The sequence below is a fragment of the Lytechinus pictus genome, chromosome 7, assembly GCF_037042905.1.
Source record: "Lytechinus pictus isolate F3 Inbred chromosome 7, Lp3.0, whole genome shotgun sequence".
Lineage (NCBI taxonomy): Eukaryota > Metazoa > Echinodermata > Echinoidea > Temnopleuroida > Toxopneustidae > Lytechinus > Lytechinus pictus.
Genome location: NC_087251.1, coordinates 33,248,271 through 33,272,650, shown reverse-complemented (window position 1 = coordinate 33,272,650; position 24,380 = coordinate 33,248,271). Strand labels below are relative to the sequence as shown.

At 34.9% G+C, this 24,380-nt stretch overlaps 1 protein-coding gene across 1 annotated transcript in view; it reads right to left on the bottom strand.

Annotated features, from left to right (window-relative positions):
- LOC129265814 (calcium permeable stress-gated cation channel 1-like) overlaps positions 1-20,692 on the bottom strand; it is a 30,385-nt gene extending 9,693 nt beyond the window's left edge. The window contains exons 1-5 of the mRNA XM_064101438.1: positions 20,458-20,692; positions 19,926-20,008; positions 14,985-15,026; positions 2,738-2,840; positions 386-423 (exon numbers count right to left, since the gene is read on the bottom strand). Coding sequence (XP_063957508.1) covers positions 386-423; positions 2,738-2,840; positions 14,985-15,026; positions 19,926-20,008; positions 20,458-20,580 — 389 coding nt within the window. The 5' untranslated portion in view covers positions 20,581-20,692. The remainder of the gene's footprint in view (positions 1-385; positions 424-2,737; positions 2,841-14,984; positions 15,027-19,925; positions 20,009-20,457) is intronic.
- Between the last annotated feature and the right edge of the window lie 3,688 nt (positions 20,693-24,380).

The following is a 24,380-nucleotide window of genomic DNA, read 5'->3' as shown; positions in this document are numbered from 1 at the left end:
CATATTTACCCTACAATTTATTTTCATACTTCTATTTCTATAAAGTGAGCCTTAATTATTATGCCTCAGCTCCTATATACCTCCTCTCCTATTTCTCCCGAGAGTCAGCCCTTATTGCCCTGAACCCCCGCCCCCCCCCCCACCACCACATTTCATACCTTCATATAAACAACCAATAACAGGAAACAATGCTCTAGATATTCTTTTATAAACTGGGGTAAGAAAACAAGCAGAATTTTGGCAACATATGTGATATTAAAGGCAGCATGATTCAAACCGATAATATATTCTCAGTTATAAATTGTTTATTTGTGCTTTCACACCACCCCGATCAGGAAAAAAATACCTGGGGGAATGGGTTAAAATGTGTTCCAAATACACTTACTTGATTCTAAATATGGCTGGGATCCAGTCACATAATCCCTGTATAGAAATCAAACAAATATGAAAGTATGAGGAATATTAATAAACTCAATATAAGTAAGACAAATCAGTGTTACACTGCATTGTAAGAATTTTTGGGGTATGTATGTTTACAGATTTATTACCTCTAGGCTCTATTCAGATAGATTCTAGTATGACATTGGTTTTGTTTCCAACATGCAGCAATGGTTGTATACAAATATGGAAACTGGCTCTATTTCACTCAAGAAAATTTGTACATATTTTTTTAAAGAAATAATTTACATTTAAAAATAATAATGCAAAATTTGTTGAAAAAAGCATAATAATTCTGGGCAAAAACGCAACAGTTGGCAGCTCAGTTAACATCATTGACCCACATGTATTTCTAACGGCCCCCTCCCCACTCAATAAAGACAGATTTCGCATCATGGCTACAGAATTAAAGACAGTATATGCATCTTTAATCCACTTGTGGGTGTTAATTCATGCAAGCTTCTTGGAAGATGGATGAAAATGACATTTAGTATTTCGGTCATTCTCTGATGTTACTTTTACGGTTTTCATTCCCAGGATGCCATGTCCATGCCCAGGGGTAATAGATTGGAGAGGATGTAGATGCGAGGTGTGGAAATTCGGGAGGCCATCATTTGACTAGATTACACCGTGCCTGTATGAATGAGATAGCACATGGACTTGGGGTATACAAGAGCAATGGCGGTCTGGTCCCAGTGACATAAGCCTTAGCAATTAATTGAGGGGCTCGTTTTCACGACTAATCATACACCATAACCAATGGAATAAATTGTAAAAATCAGTCAAACGATCAATCGCCAAGGTTTATGTTACAGGGTCCCAGCTCTTTGAAGCAAAGATACTACAAGAGGAAGATCGGACACTACATAGAGCGCGCAATGAAATGCTCGGGAAGAGCGCCCTACAGCGTTGAGTAAGTAACAACCTTTTCTGACCTTTGCGTATTGCAATCTGGTCGTGTACAAAACATGAGAGAAATGGTTTTTTATAATTTTTTTTATTCAATTTTCTTTTCTTGAATTAAAGATGGATATATTTCTGAGTTTTCTGGGTAATAAAAGGTGGAATTATTCCCGTACACTGCCCTTGAGCCCTCTCCAAAATCCCCTCTCTCATTTTCCCCGTGTTTTATACACAGCAGCGTACCAATGTGCGAATGCTTACTTACTCAATGCTAGTGGGCGCCCTACCCCATGAGCATTATGCGAGCGTTTCAAAAACTTGCCGAAGTGTCTGATCTTTCCCTTGAAGTATCTTTGCTCGACGGAAATGAAAGTGTGTCAGGAAATGTAAATAATGTCTGTTCATGTTTCATGTGGAGGGAAGGGCTTTACGTTCAGTTGAGCAAAGAACTGCCGCAAACCAAAACCCATAGGATTTGTACATATGCATGTATACACTGTGATGCAGACCAAGACCCATATTCAGACATATAGGTTGCATACAATGTGATGCAGACCCAAGGTAGTTCATTAATGATTTTGCTATAGTAAGTTTTCCATTAACTCCAGCCCGCACAGATTTATGTGGGCTCAGTCTCCCATTGAGTTAAATTTGGCCTCATACCATATTGCTTACAACTTTTAACATAGATTCCGGATATAGTAAATATCAACTAATAGGGGAATGAAAAATAGCGAATAGAAGATATTTTTACAAAAGTCAGACTCGTGTTTAAAATCTTGGGGTGTATTCGAAGATAATTATCAGAACCTATTGTAAATTTCATTTGCGCATTGATGTAATTGCATGAGCAATCTTGAGATTCGGAGCTAAATTGACTAGCAAATTGATGGTTTTTACATTGCCCCCTTTCTCAAAGAATTAATTTGTTTATCAGCATCCTATCTTTCTTTATCTCAATAAAAAAGAAACCCAACTTTCATGATTTTTTCATACAGAATTATCCCATTAATAATAAATAACAATAAAAAACATATCACTTCAAAGTATGACTCAGTAGTGTTCCACTTTCATTTCAATTTCTGAGCGCTTCGCATGATGCGCCAAAGACTGTCAAATTCAACATGGTCTTATGTGCAAAACTTGCTGTGCATAAAATATGCTCTATTGCACAATCTTACGAAGAATGATCATTAAAGATTATAACAATATATTGGATGGTTTTTCTCATGGAATTCCAGAAATATTCCACTCATTAGCGCCAATATTGCACCCATCTATGATTCATGCAATATTCCCCTCATCAACAATTCATGCAATATACCCTAACTCTTGGAGTATTCTTGGTAATCCATTCTGCACCATCCAATTTATATATTTGATATTTGCTACTCACCGACGCGCGAGAATGAGGTGGATGGTCTGCTACCCCATCGTCAGCGTTGACATTCTTAGACTTCCCCTGGGAGCTATGATCCCCATAGAACATGCTTGTCCATCTGAATGAAAAATAAGGAGATCATAAAGCTCTTTCAATATATTGAAAATACATGTTATTAAAATTATGCGTTTCTCTTCTGGAAAAAGGCAATTTTCACTGAGAGCTGAAAAAATAGTTATTTTGCACTGTGATTAATTGCACAGGGCATGAAAGATGATAGTTTTCACAATTTACGAGCAGTAGTAAAGTTACAGGTACAGTAGATGTACAAGTACACATAGAAGGCAAGGTAGATTTTATTAACTTTCAGTTTCCCCATGCAATTACCAGATATTAACATTTTTTTTAAATGTCACTGCAAGCAAGGCCAAAGATACACTTTAATACAATGAAGATCATCTCAAGATTTCATATGAAATTATTAAGTATTCTTCAGTCTGCCCAATATTACAATAGCAGCAACAACACAGCTGTCTCCAAATCGACCAATGTCACGATTGCTAAAGATCTCATCAATGAAAATAATGAATTTGATCAGTCTGAAATTGGTTTTGCTGATATGTCTATGGCATGAGAATGCAATGAGGATTATCATACTGATAGTATTTAAGCACAGAGAATAATCTTAATTTCCGTCATACAGCATTATCATTATAGAAATAAAATAGAGCAAATAAAGTTAGTGTAGTAAAATTTCAATCTTAAAATGCAAATTTACAGCAACTGAACACACTGAGCCTTATGCATGTAATAACCCAGACAAGGGTCAGTGAAAAAGCAAAGCCCCGTCTTTTAATACAAAGAGTTACGATTGATCCAATCAATCATGACTTTAATTTTTTCTGTAGGAGATTGGCACAATGTCCTTTGTAAACAAAGAGAAGCACAATGAATTTTCAAGAAAACAGTGAATGCATGAATATACATATTTTGAACAAACATGTATAATACATGTTGACATTGCTGGCTGTCCATAGTTGCGATTGATCAGATCAATCGTGACTCTTTAGAAGACGGGGCACAGTTAAATATTGCATTAGGTAGTATTGGTTATAATGTACATGGTTGAGTATGGTTTATGTCAAGCAAAATCTATTCTTCATCTACTTAAGATATGAAATTGCATTAAATATTCAAGCAAACAGAAGTGAAAAATAAAATATATGATAAAAGCACTAGTATACTTAAAATTGGCTGAAAATATATGATTTTGAAGATGATTTATTCATTAAGTCTCATCAATTCCTTGAATTTTGATGAGGTACCATTTGAAAGGTGAGCTGTTTCAGAATATTGCAAGTAACATAACTATTAAACATGTATCTAAATTTAATGGGATCTGAAGTTCACTTCTAACAGGAAATTAGACAAGAATACGATGTTTATGATTCATGAACAATGAGATCACATGAGATTGAATGTACTTCTTTGTTGACATAATGAGAAAGCATATATGCCATAAATCATGGATAAATGATTAGAAAGTGAAAGTGTATCTTATTTTGACAGATTAAAAAAATGTGACAAACATGTATAAAATCAAACGTATGATTTTCTACATGTAAATGAAATATAAACCCAACATTGAATGAATGTTTGATGCAAGAAATCATTATGACATGAGCTCTTTTTGCATTTTGATATTAATCTGTTAATTAATCAAAAATAGATTATTCAATTTGTATAGAAAAATTAGGTATGATTCGCACATTCTTTCTCTATACCAATGAAATAATCTTTTATTATCATCTAGGGAAAGATTACATCATAGAATTTTAGTCATCAAGAGGTCATGCGTTTCATAATACATGCAGGCAAGTTACCTTCTTGAGACAAATACTTTATGTGCTAATCCTGAGACATTAGTCAAATAACTGAAGGCATAAATGTAAAAAAAAAATTGGGGGGGGGGGGGCTATTTTTCACAATGATTGCCTATAATAGATATGCAACATTGGAAAAGCTATCACCCTTTAATAGTGAATGGGGAATTCTGAGGATTCTTTTGAGCATTTCATTTTTTTTTACTTGATCTCTGCCATTCAGCAGAAGAATACATATCAGTCATATAAATTGCTTCTATAATTTTTCAAAATCAAGCACTTCACAACATACAAGTAGTTGCCTACATACATGTACATGATAAGCACCCTTCCGCAGCCAGACTCTACATGTAATCTAACACCCCAAGGAATTATCGCGATCTAATTCTTTAATTTAAAATGCAAATTAAACGTCAAGACAGCAGGTGCCGCCATAAAAACCCCTATTCGCAGCCATGATCCATTGCCGCATCCTATATGCAACAGAATACATAGCTAATGGAAGGCGCTAAGGCCATACACCCTCAACAACCCATTGATCCAATTAAGGCTTCAGAGCAAATTAGAACCCTCTTCTCACGCATCTGTTAATGGCTCCCGGCTAGGTTTACTACTCGCATACATGTAGAAATAGACATTTGTGTACATTTGGTTTTTTTTAACTGCGGCTCCATGTCTATGTATCTCATGCTATTTTCATTTGACAGTATATAATACTGGATAGTTAAACATTTCAAGTCCATGTTTTGCACCTCTGATGTAATTTCAAAAAAATGATTAGGAGAGTCAAATCATCTACAAAGCATTACTTGAAATGTGAAATTCTGCAATTCTTCAGCACTTTTTCATGTACAGGTTGTATCATTTATTTACCAAAGAGTTGGACAAATAAAAAAAAAAAAAATCATTAACTATAACTGTTTGCATACTTTTGTCTTTTGTACAGTTTAGTAAATTCCCAATAGCTGGACATTAATTCACTCTCTGTCTAATGCTACGGTCACATATATCTTAACGAACACAGTACAAACCATATTGCTATACATGTATAAAAATCATTAGTACGGTGTGGGTAAGGGTACAGTATTTGCGACCGTAGCATAACATTTGCAAAATTTTCAATTACTATTACCTCCTTCATGGAAAATATTAAAATGATCTAAAAATCACAGCACTTTGAAATTAAAATCTCAGTCATATGGACCACTCCTACACAGCTCTACCATGTACTGTACATGTATTGGACTCCATTGTAACTTCACCTCATTACAACATGTAAACTGTAGTGACGTGCACACTATCGCAGGTGAATTCATCTAATTAATACTGCTGAACAAGCTGTGAAAAGGGAGAGACAGAATTGATAAATTTGACAGGAAACCAGCGCTGGCTACAACACAATGAGCATGTAATCACTAGTATATGGCTGCTTCATTATTGAAAATAAACTACAAAATTGATTCTGTTTGAAATGGTCGAGTGGTTGTATTATGAATTCTCATTATGACAGCTTGAATGCAAAATTACATATATGCCAATACCTTTCTGCATGGAACAGTCAAGGCAAGTAGCTAGAGTACAGGGGAGCATTTCATGATTTTTTTTTATTGATTTCCACTGACAGACGTTATAAGCTATTGGAAATCCTTGCATCTGATTGGTCGAGAGCACATTAGTGAATGAAAACCACTGGCAAAACTCTTTGTGAAATTCTTCCCAGATCATCAATTTCCAAATCTTCCACGTAAAGTAAATCTACAAAATGTTGTCAGATGTTTTGTTTACCTTTCATAATTCGACTCATTAATGACAGACCTTTGGGCCAAGATAAGATTAAAACCATTAACCTTTTGTTTGAGTGCCAGAAAAATTACTCACTATACAGTAAACCGCATACAGCAGAATGTTTAATTTCTTCACATTAGATCACATGAACATAAGCACACCTAATTGAATAGTTGCTCAGTTCATATCATCTAAAGATCTCTATTTTTGTTTTAAAAATAATTTCAGTAGCAAATCATCAAGTAACAAATTTCAAAATGAACATGCACAGGGTACAGTAGCTGCCAATTTTGATATTTATCTTTCTTGCCTGTCAATGGAATTCCCAAACATCTTTCATAATTTCCACATATACAGGTAATCAATGTAATTATATTTGAATATGATTAATAATTTATATGCTAACAAAGATTTTTTGGTGAGTCTAATCATGTGTAATTGGGTTAATCAATCTAAGACAATGAAAAAGATATATATCGACTCAATTCAAAAGGCTTAATTTACTATCTTGTGATTCAGATTTCTAGTAATACCATTAACTGCATGAAAAATAAAGACCCAGGTTGTATTTTCCAGTTACGTGTACCATCTTTTCAAATCCACCTGCACTTGGTAAAGCCATTCAATAATCCCACAACAGAGTGATTGTAGCGGTGATAATTACCAACAGATCAATAAAATATGATGAATATATTTTCACTGTGTGTGGAGTATAGAGAGTTGCATCTATGTATGCAAGCATGTGTACTGTGCACATGTCATGGCCCGTATTCTGAAGTCAGGTTTAACTTAGACCATGGTCTAACTCTGTGCTAAAATTATGGGAAGCCAAATGTGTCAAAATTTTTATTAAGTTGTATGTTTCTTTTGTTTACTTTGCTCTTTCCTGATTCATGGGTGGTGAAGACAATCATCTATTTATACTTCCTAGACAATTATGAATGATTTGAGAGCCAAATGAGCTGAAATATGATATCTCTACCATTAGTGATTTATGTAACAATTGGCTATCCATACTTAAACCACAACTTTAAACCTGAGTGTAAGTTAAACCCGACTTCAGAATACGGGCCATGATATCATCAAACTACTCTCATTCATACCTGTAGGTGAATTTGACCTCGAACATGCAAATATAAGACCATAAAAGGATACATTACAAACCAATATAAACAGCTCATCCTAATTCATCTATATAATATCCTTCTGAAATTATTGTTGTGACTATAAATCATCATTTTACAGAATACTGACAGCCTGTTGAAATGCAGTGTATGAAATAATTTCTGATGTAATCTATTTTTTTCAATGAAATCTACAAAGCCACCTCCACTTATTTGACCAGCTGAGCAAAAGTAGGCCTATGTTTGCACAAATGATACACTTTATAACATGGACGGATGCAAGTGCATAAAATATCCACAATTAATTTCTCCACACATGCAGATCGATAATTAATATTACATCCCAGAGTGACACTTATCCCCATCTTACGCATTACATCTAACTCTCTCCATTTTATAAAAATATATGCATTTTACTGACATCAGAGCCAGTATGGCTCGCCGGGGTGATTAAAATTTGTTGCTTTCTCCATTCTTTACAAAAAATATATATATTTAACAGAAATCAGATCCAGGATGACTCGGCGGGGTGATTAAAGTATCTTGCTTTCTGCATCACCCGATGAGCACACAAAAACGGATATTAATTCCACACCCGGGGAATTAAGCAAACGATCGATCACACCAATTGGTCTACATGTCCCAGCGAACCCCCGCAGGGTGAAGTACCTTCCCTGCAATGGCTGCAAAACAGCCCTACCCCATATACTGGTTTCTAACCGACCTTACAAGCAATAGAATCATATCTTAAGGTGTGTGAATTCAGAGTGGTCGATCGGCCCACGCACAGGCATAATCTAGGGTTTCTTTTCTAGATTCACCGGAACAGGGTGCGATAGAATGTTGCTGCTGGAAAAGATGTACATGATAAACATATGGCTTTCAATGTCTTTTGCGTCTTTTGCGTATGTATATACTGAAGAGTGGTTTGATAACCCATGTCATTTTCTTTAATTATAAAAGAGCCGACCCTTTTATTAAACACAATACAATTACATGTGAACATGCATGATGGTGAAAATTTGTGAAAAAATAGACAATTCAACATAATCTTGGCTCTTGAAAGCATTGAAATTTACGACCCATTTTTTCGTTTTGCATGGTTCAAATTCTTGAAATACCCTAATTAGGTTCCATATGAATTTTATTGTAATAAACTTTTTACAACAAAGATAAACAATGAGACCTATCAATTATATCACTAAAATCATAGTTTCTGCTTATATCATTAAACTACACTATCATATCAATAAAACTGTAGTATCAATATATAAATCAAAACAAATATACTTAGTTACGCTTGCATGTTTACTCAGATAAATGTATTTACCAAAGGCTTTACAATCAGAAGAACAGTGCCACATATGGCTTCATAGAGTTATTACCTACATGTATGGCCAACAAAAATGCAATTTTGAATGAATAGCTTAGTTCGGAAATCCTACATCTCCCTCACCATGTCTCTGATAACTAGTAATCCTATCAACTTTCATATGCCTCCATGATTTGATGAACATAAACAATTTGTAAACAAGGTTATAGCAGTGAGGCTATCTCGCTGATTTATTATGTATTGTATGTACAACGCTTACTTAGCTTGTTGTACGCAAGCAAATGGGAGGCTGAATGTTAAACATTTGCACCATTGAACACGTACCATCCAAAATGTACCGTCCATAATGTACCTTTGCACGGGTCAAGAAAGGGTGATGTCACTATAAAAAATAGGATTCGACGCATTGCATGCGCTTTTTATAGTAAATGCAGATGCACAGGGTTTACTGGCTATATGCGCATAGTCATTGCAGATCCAATGCACGTTTGAGGGACTTTAAAAAAAAAAATTCTCTTATTTTCATTATTGTTCATATTTTTCCCTTCCGAGGCATTTTACAACACAAATAGCAAATATTCTTATTTGTGCAATAGTGCGACATTTCACATTCGGTGAAAGATACTCTATTCGACTCAGCTAACACCTCATTATAGAGCATCTTTCTTTCTTTCACCTCATGCGAAATGTCGCACCATCACACTCATGCCTATTTGCTATTTGTACACCATTTTAAGATCAGGGACCCGTAACACAAACCTTAGCAATGAATATCAAATACAGACACTGCTGATTGGTTACCTGGTCAGTATTTTGAATTAAATGCGCATATGATTGCTAATCTTTGTGTTACACATATTATGCTCACCAGGACAATGTATTACAAAAGCTGTGATCAATACTGTATATATCAACGTCAACTATGGTATACCGTAAGCTAAAGATTGCATAATCTGCTATCTATAAAGTGTACATATGTAAATCAAGTAAAGAGCAGGCCGATTTCTGGAATCAATAATAAGAGTACAGCAAAAAACTGTGGTGTTGATTTATATAAGGACCACACCAGTCATCTTATTCCAGTGTTAAATTTACAGTGTTAGTTCAACACCCATGAGTGTTATTATAACACCTTTGGTGGTTACATCTATACTTTTTGGTGTTATTGTATTCAATCTTTAAGGTGTACAGCAAAAAGTGTTCTGTATTGATTTGTGTACACAGAGGACCACATTAGTCATTTTACTCCAGTGCTAAAATTACAGTGTTAGTTCGACACCAATGGGTGCTATTACCACACCTCTGGTTGCTACTTTTGCACTATTTGGTGTTATGTTCAATCTTTGGGGTGTAGATTTAACATCTTGGTGTGTGTGGTCCTCTCGGGGCACCAAATCCAATTTTTAATTATAGTATATGCCACTCCTTGAGAGCTTTATCCTAGGATAGATACTGATCCATAACAATTTTGATAGCACTGGATTTGACAAATCTGAAACAATAATACATTTAATAAGACAACGGAAGGGGGAAAATGACAAAATGTCACATGAAGAGGGTCTTGTTATGTATATTTTCCTGTGTCTTCCATCTTTTCTCACGTTTTGCTTTCTACAGTAGATATGAAATTGGAATTCAATTCCATTATTGCTTATTTCAAACAGAAAATGCTTAGCCATTACGTAAGTTTTACATGGCCGATGGAATACTTACATAAAATGATTGTTTTAGAGTAAAATACTACATGTATATATTAAGCATGTGATAAAAACCTACAACATGTAAATCACTATGCCTGCAGTAGATACATTACCTTTTTACATTTTTTGCATTGTAAGTTATTCTTTAGCCAGCAATCTTAAACATCATTTGAAAAAAAATTAAGCTTAGCAGATTGTCATGCTGTGCCTTGCTTCTTGCTTATTAAAGTGCTAACCCTGTAAGGTTATATGTATCTTCATGCATGCCCCTTGCATACTGATGATCCCCGATACAAGCAGACCAAATGCACATGCAAATGCTATCAAGGGTTCGCTGACATAGAATAGAATTGCAAGCTACAGATCTACAGGTAGATTGTCGAGAGAGAAATATGGAAAAGTAATACCATCAACAAATTATGCAAGCAGAGATATGGTGGATCAATTCAAAGAAACATATAAAGGCAAAATTGTGAGAGAATTGAGAGCACACTTTATAATACATGGCAGGGAAGGATCAAAACAAGAATAAACCGCAAAGTTTCATTTGGAAAAATATTACGCTGACAGCAAGAGCTAAAATTACGGCCAATTCCAATTTTTAAGCAGTACGTGGCAAGCTTTTAAATCTTGCATCTCAAAGGCAATACCAGTTGCTACGTTGGTCGTTCATCATACAAAGCTTTCATAGAGCCCCAATGATTGGTACTAGTCTGCTGGGCAAACCCATCGCTTGATTCAAATGGTCTGAATGTGTAGCCTACGACTTATGTACAGTAGGCCCACTCACTCAACAAGTTTTATACATGCTAGTCTTGTGTGAGAACCCACTTGTTGATCAAATTTTCAATCACGCTCTGTGCCTGCAGACTAAATTGTTACCAAGGTTAAAGTCCTGTCGCATACATACCACTGCACTTTAATAGTGGTGTAAGGGAAAATCAAATTGGGAAAATCAAGAGTAAAGCAAAATAAAAAGAATAACAGAAATTTAAAAAAAATGAAGCAAATTAGAAAGTTTAATATTTAAGAACAAGCAAAGGAGCCAGTGGCCACAACAGTTTTAAAGGAGACACGATTTTCAGCATTGCCCCAGGGCAACACTGGAAGGGTCGCAATTTTCATAGCTTTTGCTCAGTGTCTATTCCCCTAGATAACCCACTGGGCATGCATCCTGCATAGAAGAGGTCTATAATAACGTTCATAACTAGGCCCAGTGGCCTACAAAATTAAGACAAAAGGATCAGGCTCGAAATGTTCAAGAGGGGATAGGGGAAGAATTGGTAGGTGCCTCCTGCAGAAGAATGAAGATGGATATAGAGATGACACTTGGCTTAAATTAATCCATGACCCTTGAATTAGAAGGTCATTGGTCTTTGAGATTCATTGTACCCTTTAAATTTTTGTATATCCATCTGTGCTGTAATATGGAAAGATAGCCTACCACTATAAAGAAATAAAATAAACTGAAAGACAAAGAAGGCGAAATGGGGAGAGGTCATAAAGGGGTGTGGCACTCTGTCATTTATTCAAAATTGAGAATAAAAAACTTTTGAAATTATATTTCCACCAAATTCCTGCTGTGCTTGTTCACTATATATATCTATTGCCACTTCAAATTAAACAATATATAAAATTTGCAAACAAAGCAGAATTCAAAATAAGAAAAAGAAGGTACCTATCTCTATTTCATGTTCAACATCCATAGACAGATGACAGGAATGGATAAAAAAAAAAATTATTGCAAGAACAAGTACTCATTTCAAGTATATCTTTATATAAAAGAGGAACTAATGTATATGAAAATTTAATCTCATACAAGTATTTCTACTCATTACACATGCATAATATAGCTTATCATCCACTTGAGCTATGTAAACACGCAGATATTGATAATGGTTGTAGAAGATAACATTAAAGGTTCCTTCAGTTATACAGTGACATTGCTCAACAATATTTTGTGTACAAAGTCAATGTGATATTAGAGGAGAAAAAAATACCTGAATATTATCAAAAATATACATGTAGCTTTATTTCTGATTAAGGTTTAGGGCCATTTTTTCTTCACTTTTTATGAACTTAAACTTCTTTCTTGGTGAGCAAACAAAAATAGGGGGGGAAAGGTCCATGGCATTTGGCAATAGATTTTGAGGTCCTAAACTCCTCTTCGCAATAATTGCCTTACACATGTTTACAACTGGTTAATAATGCATTCTGAACATTGATGCTGAAAATGAAAACATTGATTATGAAATTATGATGATGATATTTGTAATAACTGTGATGTAGCATCATGCACGATGCAATGGATTTATTAGATGATTAGTTTCCAATAAGAGAGTAGAGTCAAAGTTTGAATGATATCACTCAATAATATTCTTTTTTAAAAAAAGTGAGACAAGAATTTTTTAACTGAAACATTTTTGCATGAGTTTTAGTGGATCCGATATCAATTATTGATTTCAAATAAAACATGAGAGTGGATGGAAAATTAGGCAATTAGAAAAGACATATAAAAGAATGAAAATTAATGTGAAATAATGGCACATATCTTCCTTACCATTAAACTTCTATGCTCAAAACGGGGATGAACATATGAAATAGATTTAAACATATTCAAGCAAGATGCACTAAATGAAGCCTTATTCATAATCCATAAATTGACACCTGATTAAAATAAAAGAAAATGTATGAATGTATATTTAAAGAGAGAGCCCCAAACGAACAAAATAGAATAATGTGACATTGATTAAGATTTAAAAAAAGAAAAAGGTGAGCATGATGTAATAAGAAGAATCACTGATAGATTTGAAATAAAGATTAATTGATAATTTTAGAATCGAGGATTTCTAGCACTAAAAACAAATTAAATTTTTGGCTGGTCACAATTGAAAGATCATTTCATATCCATCAAATAATAGAGCATACATAAAAAACCATTGTAAGTTAATTACTCATTGTGCAAGAAAAATAGGAAGGTTTCCCATAAAATTCAGGACTTGTTAACTTCCAAATCATCACAGATCTTATGGATTACAAAAAGTTATGCAATCATTTTCGATTATGATTTATCAAGTGTGTAAAAGTCTGGCTATGCTTTATTTGAAATCAAACTTTGATTGACTTGAAAATGAAAGAAGACATGGACTAGAATTTTGCAATGGATAGTAAGAATCAAATTCAAGATGCAAATGCAATGATGAACTGTTTCGTGAATCAATGTGAGCAAACCTGAAAATAAATATGTATTCATTAGTCAATATAAAAAAAATGCTTGAGTGGGCAATTCCATAAAATACTAAACCTTTTCATCCAACCCCCAATTTAATCTATACTTACTTCACTCCGTGAACTGCTTCCGCCAAGATAATTGGAGAGCATTACATCTTTTCATGAGCTTGTAAATAGAAACAAAGCATTTCAGGTGGGTGTTTCATAAAGCTGTTCGTAAGTTAAGAGCGACTTTAAGAACGACTGGTGATCCTTCCTTGCAGTAAATGGTATACACCAAAATGTTCATTGGCGATAGTTTAGCGGGTAAGAAAGCTTCACCAGTCGTTCTCAAAGTCACTCTCAACTCATAAACAGTTTTAATGAAACACCCCCCCCCCCCCGGTGTAGGCCCCACACATAGGGGGTAGTCTGCTGTGTAAACTCTACACTGGACTTAAATGGTCTGAATATACAGCCTACAATGACTGTACTGAAGGCCCTCAAATTGAAAATCAGCATGGTGCTAGTCTTGTGTGAAAACCCACTTGTTGATCAAATCAGGGCCTGTGCCTGCAGACTATGTAGGGGTTCGGACGGTAAATTGCCAATTCGTCTACTGCCAACTCGTCCACTTACCACAATGTCTACTTTCATTTCATCTAATGCCATTTTGTCCATCAACATTTCGTCTAACAACCATTTGGTCCAATCATCACTTTGTCTAATCATCATTTTTTCAATGAACATTTCGTCTCATAACCAGGTGGTCTAATATCCATTTCCTTTTTCTTTCATTTTGCACAATTAACAATTAGTGCAATTAGACTAAATGGCATATGGACTACATGGCTATTGGACCAACTGGTTATTAGATGAAATGGTGAGTGGACGAATTGGCAATTAGACCATGTGGATAGTGGACGAACTGATGGTAGACCAAATGAGATAGTAGACGAGTTGGCAATTGGATGAATTGGCATTAGACGATTTGGAAATAAACCGTTCAGACATAAATATTTCATGGAATTGCCCAGGTAGAAAGTGAGAAAGAAAATAGGATTAGCACCAATCAAATCCATTAGTATGAACCAACACCTAAAATGCAAAATGCTCTGAAGATATTAGAAAGACCGGAACCAAAGATTATCAAACCAAAATGTGTAAGAGTGTGAGATGAGAGGTTCAAGCATGGTTGCAGAAATAAGAATTGAATTTTATTCATACATGTTGTAGCCTGCTGTTCCATTTTGTGATGAAAATACTCTCCTGTCATAGAGAAAGAGGGAAATATACATACAGGTATAACATGAATAACAAGGAAAACATACATTTAGAAATTGCAAGTATATACATGTACATTCACATAAAAGAATGAATGGACACCAAAAAAATATAAAGATTATAATTAATGATTAAGTATCGACCAAAAAACTATATTGCTCAAGACAAGAAACAAAAATCAATGATTTTGGGGTAAACTTTACATTTCCATCAATGTGTATTGTTGAGAATACAGCCGAAACAAAATATATTAAAATATCAACCCAAATATTCATACAAATGTCTTACATGTATATAATGTTCAATTGAATTTAACAACATTTAACAACAACAAGTATGTACAGTGTATGACTGAAACTAATTATTTCAAATATTACAATGTGACATTTTACATCTGACATCATGTGCTTCAGCAATCAGAGAACAATACATTTATGAGGTGGACTAACGATAAACCACCTGCCATAAGTAGCGAACGGTTTGGCTTAGCAAGGAAATGAGATATACAAAGACACGCTCTCCGCAAAGGTCATCTCATTTTCTGCCCGCCAAATCCAGTTTGCTGTAAATTCCATCAGCGGGAAGGTCCTCGCCTTTCCCTCAATATAATACTTGCAATCATCTTTCAGGGGAATTTGTGTGCCTTATTATATCAACCTCTGTGATAGTTCAATACTCAAAGGGTTTTCCTGGTTATGCCTCTTCACCTGAAAATGGCAAAAGGCATTTTCGTTCAATAAAATTTCAATGGATAATGCATACATGTAAATAAAGTCCTCAAGCTTTTTTAGAGCATCAAGACATAGGACACATGTATGTATTATGCAGTATAATAACATTAATTATCAATTTAAACATTAATCCTTTCTCTGACAATTTATTGGACAGTATTGTAGGTGAAGGACTTGGAATGATATTTATAATACTTCATATCGACAAGAACTATTTTTTATTATGTATTATGCAGAAGTCTGTGGGCAATATTATTGACACATTTTCTATATGACATACATACATGTACTATCAGCCACTTCAATGGTCAGTGCAATTTCATATTTACAGGAAATCGATTTCAATATTTGAAAATATTCAATCCTCATTGCATGAAAATTCATATGGCATACATGTACATCAACATTTCATCTGGGCATAATGCTTGATAAATATAAAGCCATTATTACTAGATGGACTCACAGAAAGCCAAATACTTTAATTAGTAGATATAATAAACTTTAACCCAAAACACTGACTTGGAAATCTCTCAAACAGGCATAAAAAATCATGCAACCCCAAAAATATTATAGAATAAAAGGATAGTCTCAATGAAATTAATACGGTAAATAGCATTTTAAAAATGAATCAAAGGTTTATTTCATATGAAAAAGCTGAATGACTTCATCTCATAAGGAGTAAATGTAAACTAGTTTCAAACTGAAAAAAAGGAAGGTAATTGGAACAAAACAAGTATGCCTCGAGATATTTTCATCACATTCTTTTGAACCATCTATTTCAAGTGTTGTACATTCAATTATTCACTATTTTTCATTCGTTGAACAGTTATTTTCAGACTGATGCATTGAGATGTTTCCTGTTTGCCTGAATCCAAACCAAGTTTGACACACCATTTACACCACTATCAAAACTGAGAAAATGTTTCCATGCCATCTTTATGATGTGCAGTGGAGTTTTCACAATCGCACTTTATAAAACTAACTAGTATGTACATGATATGATTAACATATAGATTACTAGGGTAATTGGTCTCATATATTCAAACTTTGAAAAAGTGTGATTATTGGTTTGGAAAATTAATGATCATTCTGAAAAATAGAAGTTCTGGATGCCTTTTCTTTGAGAAGGAGGTCATTGAAAAGAAACATTTGTTAAAGAGAGCACTGGCCCAACAAATATGAATGGAAAGATATTGTGCCAACTTGTGACAATGGCCTTCAAATGACTCATAAATAAAGGTGCCTTTATCTAAGCATTTTGTTCTTTTCCAGATAAAGCAATGTGTATCATCAAGATTTTATTTCATTAATATAATAGGCATATACATGTACTGTGTGAACACATACATATTGGCCGCATATCGTCTATTATAATTTCCTTATACCATTATCTCCTGCAGTGTGGATGAACCCTGGTGCAGTGGGGGACTTCACACACTGATAAACCCACGAGACCAGGCAGAGTGGGGGAACGACTGAACGCCAAAGAGAGAGCATGCTATACATGTAGAAATCGAATTTCAAATTGCCCTCCCGCACTCCACCACTCCGGCATAGTAAAATGTAAATGAAGTCTGCCTTCGCAATAAATCAATCAATATGATATGGCCACGGGAACTCTGTTATTGTAGGGCCCAGACATTTAAGCAGTCAGTATTCTATAGCCATCTCCAAGTGGGCTTTTTAAAGGAGTTGCTCAAAATTGATCTGGTGACAGCTATGGTAATGAGAGATAAGCAACCTTAACCGTGTATAGTAATTAAGTTTTGTTTTTCTCTTTATTATTTAGAATGGTGATGAATGAATAGTTTCAGGAGGTTGCATTTTTGTGAATCTTGCAGTCACTCCTTACCAAAAGTGTAATATCAATAATATTGTGATGATTACAAGAGTCAAGGGGTATACTGATGATAGGATGGTTTAGGAGCACACATACTTTATCTTATTAATTCTTTTATTAATTTTACTTGGGGTCATTTTTATTGTCATTCTCCCTCTCATCACCTCCCTTTCTCTATATCTCTCCCTCTCTTTCCCTTTCTCTTTCTCTCCCACTCTTTCATAAAGTGAATTCATTACATTACTCTTTCTTCTTCTATATACATTTTTAAAAATACATAAAACGGTGTATACCATGGATATTTGCTTGTTACTGCGTAATTTAATTCATACAATGATACATAGACACAAGGTTGCTAGGAACGACAAACAATAAAACAGACTACAAAGATAGAATATGGTTTTTTTTTCTCTCTCTCTCTATAAAATAAACCAAGTAACATCTACATTTTCATCTGAATAAATATATAAATAAAGATACACATTAATTATTACAAAGCAAATTGTAGTTTGTGCCTCTAATTATTTAGACAATATTTGGCAAATGGTTACCGTGATCAAGAGAATTAATAATGTAAATTTCAAATGTTTTTACATTACTGGGGTTAATTTAAGAGATATAAGTATAACCCCCCCCCCTCTCTCTCTTTCCAAAGACTTCTTAGAACTGTAAGGAGATTCAAAGAAATGGAAGGGGGATTAAAATTGGTTGTTGGTTGAAGAAGATGAAGGAGGAGAGGCGTGCTCTTAAACTATCCCATCATGGGTATATACCTTGACTCAATAAATCTTCTCCTCATCTAATCTGTAATTGGGCTTTCAGATTTAATGAGTCTCCAATGATCTTTCTTCTCTCCACCTATGGGATAAAGGTCCCTAAAGAAATTAGCAGTACCCATCAAGAATGACGTTGGTGAATCCTTTCCTTTCACCGATGCATCAACTCCAAAGATGCATCGGCACATCTTTGAGAACATCCTCACTAGAGAGGGAGCTGAGTCCTGTTTCACAAACCTTCGCGATTTATTTGATTGATCACAACTATGGAAAGTCACCAACACCAACATCTAGAATTCATACATCAGTTCAAAATGTTTATCAATAAAAGTACAGGGGTACGTACAGTACACTCTTGCATGCATTATTGTCTTGACAAAACAATGTGCCCGTTTTCTTTTCTAAAACCATTTTGGCCCGTATTCTGATGTTGGGTTTAATTTAAGCTCTGGTCTAAAGTTGTGGTTTAACTATGGACAGCCAATTGTGACATAAATCTCTCACAGTAGAGACTCAATGTATCAGCTCATTTGACTCTCAAATCATTCTTAATCTAACAGGGAAGGATAAATGAGGTAGTTGTCTTGAACATTGTAGTACTGGGGAAGAGCACAGTAAACATAGAAACAAAATTTTGATATTTTTGGCTTTCCATAATTTTAACACAGAGATAGACCATGGTTTATAAAGTTAAACCTGAATTCAGAATATGGGCCTTTGTGTACATTTCCTATTTTTCTATATATAGAGAATTATGACATTGATGGCTTTCCATAGTTGAATGGAGCAGATCAATCACAACTCCTTGTAAGACAGGGACCTATTCTTGAGCAAACAGATTATGATGCATCTGTGAGTGGATTTCCATCAGTGGTCTTTTGTTTACCAGCCAAGAGGTTAAGTTCACATTCCGTGGTGTCATCATCAGTCGTATACTCCGGCTGAAGATCCATCATTAATTTTGAGATCTTCATCAAAGACTTTCGGCACTACGTTATCAAAGGTCTCCTCACACTCTACAGCATTAATCTTACATGTCCAACACAATTGCACTTAACAAGCAGCAAAGGGCACAAACATGAGTAAAAAGCACTGGGACTGAAAGGGTTATTTGCCCCTACAGTAAAAAAAAACAACCTTGAGCCCAGGTAAATTGATGCATTTAATACAATTGAAAATTTGGAACAAAAAGAAAGTAGGAAAAATACAGTAGGTTAAGTACAGAAAATGTTGTTTTTTTTTCTTTAAAATGGTAACAAATTATAAGATCTGTCCATTACTTACCACCACAGGTATCAACAAACAACTGACGTATATTTCATAAAAATAAGATGAGCAACATCTCTTTTTTTCTTCTTTGCACCAAAAGTGAGAGATTTTTAAACCACTATACAATGGAAAGATGAAAAATAATGTACATGAACAGAGACACAAAATATAATTTTAGTATTATAATTAGCACAAAACCAAGACTTAAAAACAGTATCTGAGTATCACAAAGTCCCTGTTTAGGGGGGCATTACATTTGATTTCTTACCTTTCCTCGCCCTGGTTCACAAGAGCAATGCGACCATAATCCCCAGCTACTTTTCTGAAGATAGCAAACAAAACCACCAAGATCTGGCATAGAAAAAAAAGAAGATTAAAAAAATTATAGATTTATAATTGTTTTTATGTTGTTAGCTGGTAACTGAACTCAAATGGATGACACCGTCGTCAAGCAAGGAAACGATAGGGGGTAGTATTTCAGCCATTTCTGGATCAATTTGCTCAAATAAACTGTGAATATACTCAAATTCAAATAAAATCAATTTACTTCCAGCTTTCAAAGTTGTTTGATAACCAAACTGCCATCTCTCCCAGTATAATTCTTCCCATTTAAATGAATTGTCATGTTTAATTTTATTATGAATAGATTCAGTCACTGATTTAGTACAGAAATTTTTTATTCATAATCATCACACTTCCTTCTCTCTTTTTGGATGATAGTCTGTAGGTCCCTATTCCAACTCACACAATGTATCCGAGTGCTCGCATTTAGAGTGTCAAATAAATCCTGCCACACTCACCACATAAAAGATACAGTTGTAGGCGATATTCTGTGGTATACCTCCATACTTAAGAAAGGAAATGGCCGTAGTGTTCTTGCCCAGAAGACTGCAGTTCTCAGAGGAATTGGTTACACCCCACATGATGGGTAACGTTCAGCTCCGCTCCTCTCCTAAGAATGCTCCCCTCTCGATCACTCTGCTTACAAGACGTGGCCAGAGGAAAGTGGTACGTCACATTAGCATGCGTGGGACTAGAGGGGAAGATAACAAGATGAGAGCTTTCATCAGCATGCGATGTATATGCTGACATAAACCACACATTCCCTTTTTCCTCCGTTTTAGTGTCGGTGGTTTTCAATACTGAGGATGTGAATAAATCTATATCTCGAAAATACATCTAAATGTCAATGAACGGTGCAAACTGTGTATCCACAATGTACCTGCACTTGTACATGTATATCTTTCAAGCACTAATTAAAAGACATGTTGGTCCATTGTAAAGCACTATATAGAAGAGGAATATTATCATTGTTATTTTGCAAACATTTCAAGTGTAATACATGATACATCCATTCTATAGAATCAAACTGAGCAATGAAATACATGCAAGTTACAATTTTCCCTCAATTTTTAATTCAAGATGAAATCTGAGGCTACCAACTTGAAACCTCAACATCAAGCAATTTAACCCACTCATGACGACGGCCTCCTGCGTTTATAATTTCAAGTTACTAGTTCGTTTTATTTAATTGTTTACAATACTCTTTTCTTGTATTTAATAAAAATTATACATATAGTCTATAGACTCTATACAAATATGAAATATGTTCATGAACTTTTTCTGTAATATATTGTTATTTACTTCTTTTGTATGTTTTTTTCTTAATGCATTAAAATATACTATTCAATCAAATGTGAATACTAACACTACATTTCTGAACACATAATAAAAAGGGCAATATCAAAAAATATATTTCATTTATTGATTTATTCAAGTCCATTAAAATACATTGAGCATATAAAAAATAACAAAAATACATAAAGAAACAGATACATAGTAAGATTTTTAAAAAGGCCAGTACAAGGCTATTTACAGTACATGCATAAAAATGAACATGAAATGGGAAGCTGCAAAAGAACAAAGCAAATAATCTGTCGAGGCAGTCCCTATGGACAGTAAAATATAAAATTCAAGACTTGTACTGATGAAATAAAGATAATAAGGAAATATGATGGGATAAATTAAATTAAGATGTTAGATGGTTGAAAAGAAAGTTTTTCAGCTTGGATTTAAAGGACTCTAGTTTTAATAAATATCAAAACACACACAAAAAAAATAGCCAATTGAATAATTTTTAATGGTTTTTCCCAGGGGGGGGGGGGGGCACTTGACCAAAAAAGTAGTGGGTATGTGCCGCGGGCGAGACAAAAAACGGGGGCCTTCGAGCGGGCTTATTGTAAAAAGGAGGGTCCTCGGAACGGGCTTCGGAACGACAAGTGTTTGTGAAAACGGGGGTCCTTGGAATGGGTCGCCTGCGTGTGATTGCGTATTCATCCCTATGGAACGGGCATACGTGCATGCAGCTAGCCCGGCGGCACGGGCGCGCTAGCGCAGATGCGATGGTCAGACAGCACTCTGCGGCCGCTTTTCACCAAAATTGCGGCTCATTGTAGCAGATCAATACGGCTGGAACGTCGTAACGGAAAATATGCGAAGCTTTGGAGCGGATTTCTTTCTTCTTTTTCTCGATAAGAAGAAAGTGCTAAGCTTTGATGCGGCTTTCTTTGTTCTTTTTCACAAGACAAAAATGCTATGCCTTGGAACGGAAATTTGAGTGTAAAAATGGGGGTCCCCTCCGCGGCACATACCCACTATGCGTTATATACTGAGCGCCCCCCCCCCCCCCCCCCCCGGTGGTTTTTCAAGACAATGTGATGCATTATGACTACCTCAGAGGCTCTGCACACTTACCGGAAGCTTAAAATAGTTGTTTTCATGTATCTCATCATGGCATTATGTACAGTGTACAGAGTGACGCAAAATAATACTTCACACAATCTCTAGGTGGACCGGTATTTTATTATAGCAATATCACTGATGCAAAATAAATAAGGAAAAAACTAACAGTAAATTCACTGACCCAAATTCATATACTCCATGAACAGGATTATATCCATACAAATGCTGCAACATATTCCTACTTTGTGGATAAAAATACATGTACATGTAGCTGGCATCCATATGAAAGGGATAAGATGATCTCATCTAAGTAAATAGATAAAACACTGTTATTCAATTCCATCATTTGTACATTTGTTGTGTTGGTTGTTTAGAAGGAAAATAGACCAACATGCTCACATTTCATTTCAATTATGTGACTTCATCAAATGCAGTCTGAGGCTATACATGTACATGTACTTCATTAAAATTGTGCACTCAGCTAAGTAACGAGGTATAAACATCTTTTGCTGTTCAAGCGTGTACAATGACCTTCTGTTATTCTATTGAGTCTAAAAGCAAGACGAAATGCTAAATACTCTACATAAAGTTCTGTTAAGTGTTGCAGATTTGGCAAAACAAAAAAATTGTTGACTTGGCGTAACAGGCCACTGAAAATTTGGGTAGAGAGGGCAGATTTTTGTTGTTGTTGTCGCTTACATTTGCATGTATGAAAGTAGCAATTTATACAGTGGCTTAGATACATGTAAGTCCTCAGACCTTGGGGATGATCTGATGAGAGAAGTGGACCACAATATGTTCAAATAACTCTCCCCACATACACACACACTAATATATATATGGACACAGAACGAGCCAGAAATTGTTGAAATTTCTGACTGAGAATCAGTTGAGTTGGCAATCGTATTATTTAGTGCAATCTGTGTTTTGAACCTCAATTAGCACAATAATAATCGTGATTTGTCATAACAAGTTTATGAGATTAATCACTTCTCTGTACTTGTCTGCTGTGCAAACCCTTCACTTGAGTTAAGGGTCTGAATGTGCAGCCTACTCATGCCTTGTGTACTGAAGGCCCTCTCGCTCAAGTTTTGTATGTGTTAGTCTTTGCGTGGAGAAACACTTGCTGATCAAAGTTTCAATAAGGGTCTGTGCCTGCAGACTAGCAATGACTTGCCAAACAGCAAGTTTTATTTGTGCTAGTCTTTGTGTGAAGACCTAATTGTTGATAAAAGTTTTAATCAGGGTCTGTACTTGCAGACTGACTCTATGCTATGGAGCAATGATCGCTATAAAGATCAAGAAGTATGCATATGATTCACAAATGCACCATGGGGGTATAAGTTTGCCTCCACGCCTAGAACTTGAACCTGAAGTTCCTTTTTAAAAAACTCAAGAAATTGTAATCGATCTGATCATCTGCCTGATACAGCCTCTAAAGATTACTACATCCGTTACTTTAGTAGTTATTTCCCTAATCTATGCCTTCCTCTGCTTACATTTATTGTAATACTTTAGTTCTTGTCAAAGTGTGGATAGCAATTTTTTCAGCAAACAGATTTTCAAAGAGGTCCCCAACAAACAGTTACAGTAGCATTTAATGATTTTAAATCTACATAAGTACAAATCATAGATGGATACATGTACATGTAGTAAAACAGAACAACTATTAAAGAAGGAAATTAATACATATTACAGCACAATATATAAGTAATATAAAAGGTTTAAAATATCAAAAATCCATTAAAGCTATTAAGTAACAGATGAAAAATTATTGGCCTTAAAATGATAGGTCTATTGTATAAAATAAATATATATAGATATACATATATAAAATATGAATTATAATTCAAAACACACAGGTGGGCAACACATTTTATCAAAGTCTTTAAATGTAGAAATTAGATTAAGACAAAAACAAGAGCAACAAGAAAAGAAAAAACAAAAAGAGGAAGGAATTTGGATTTTTTTTTAAAGGGTT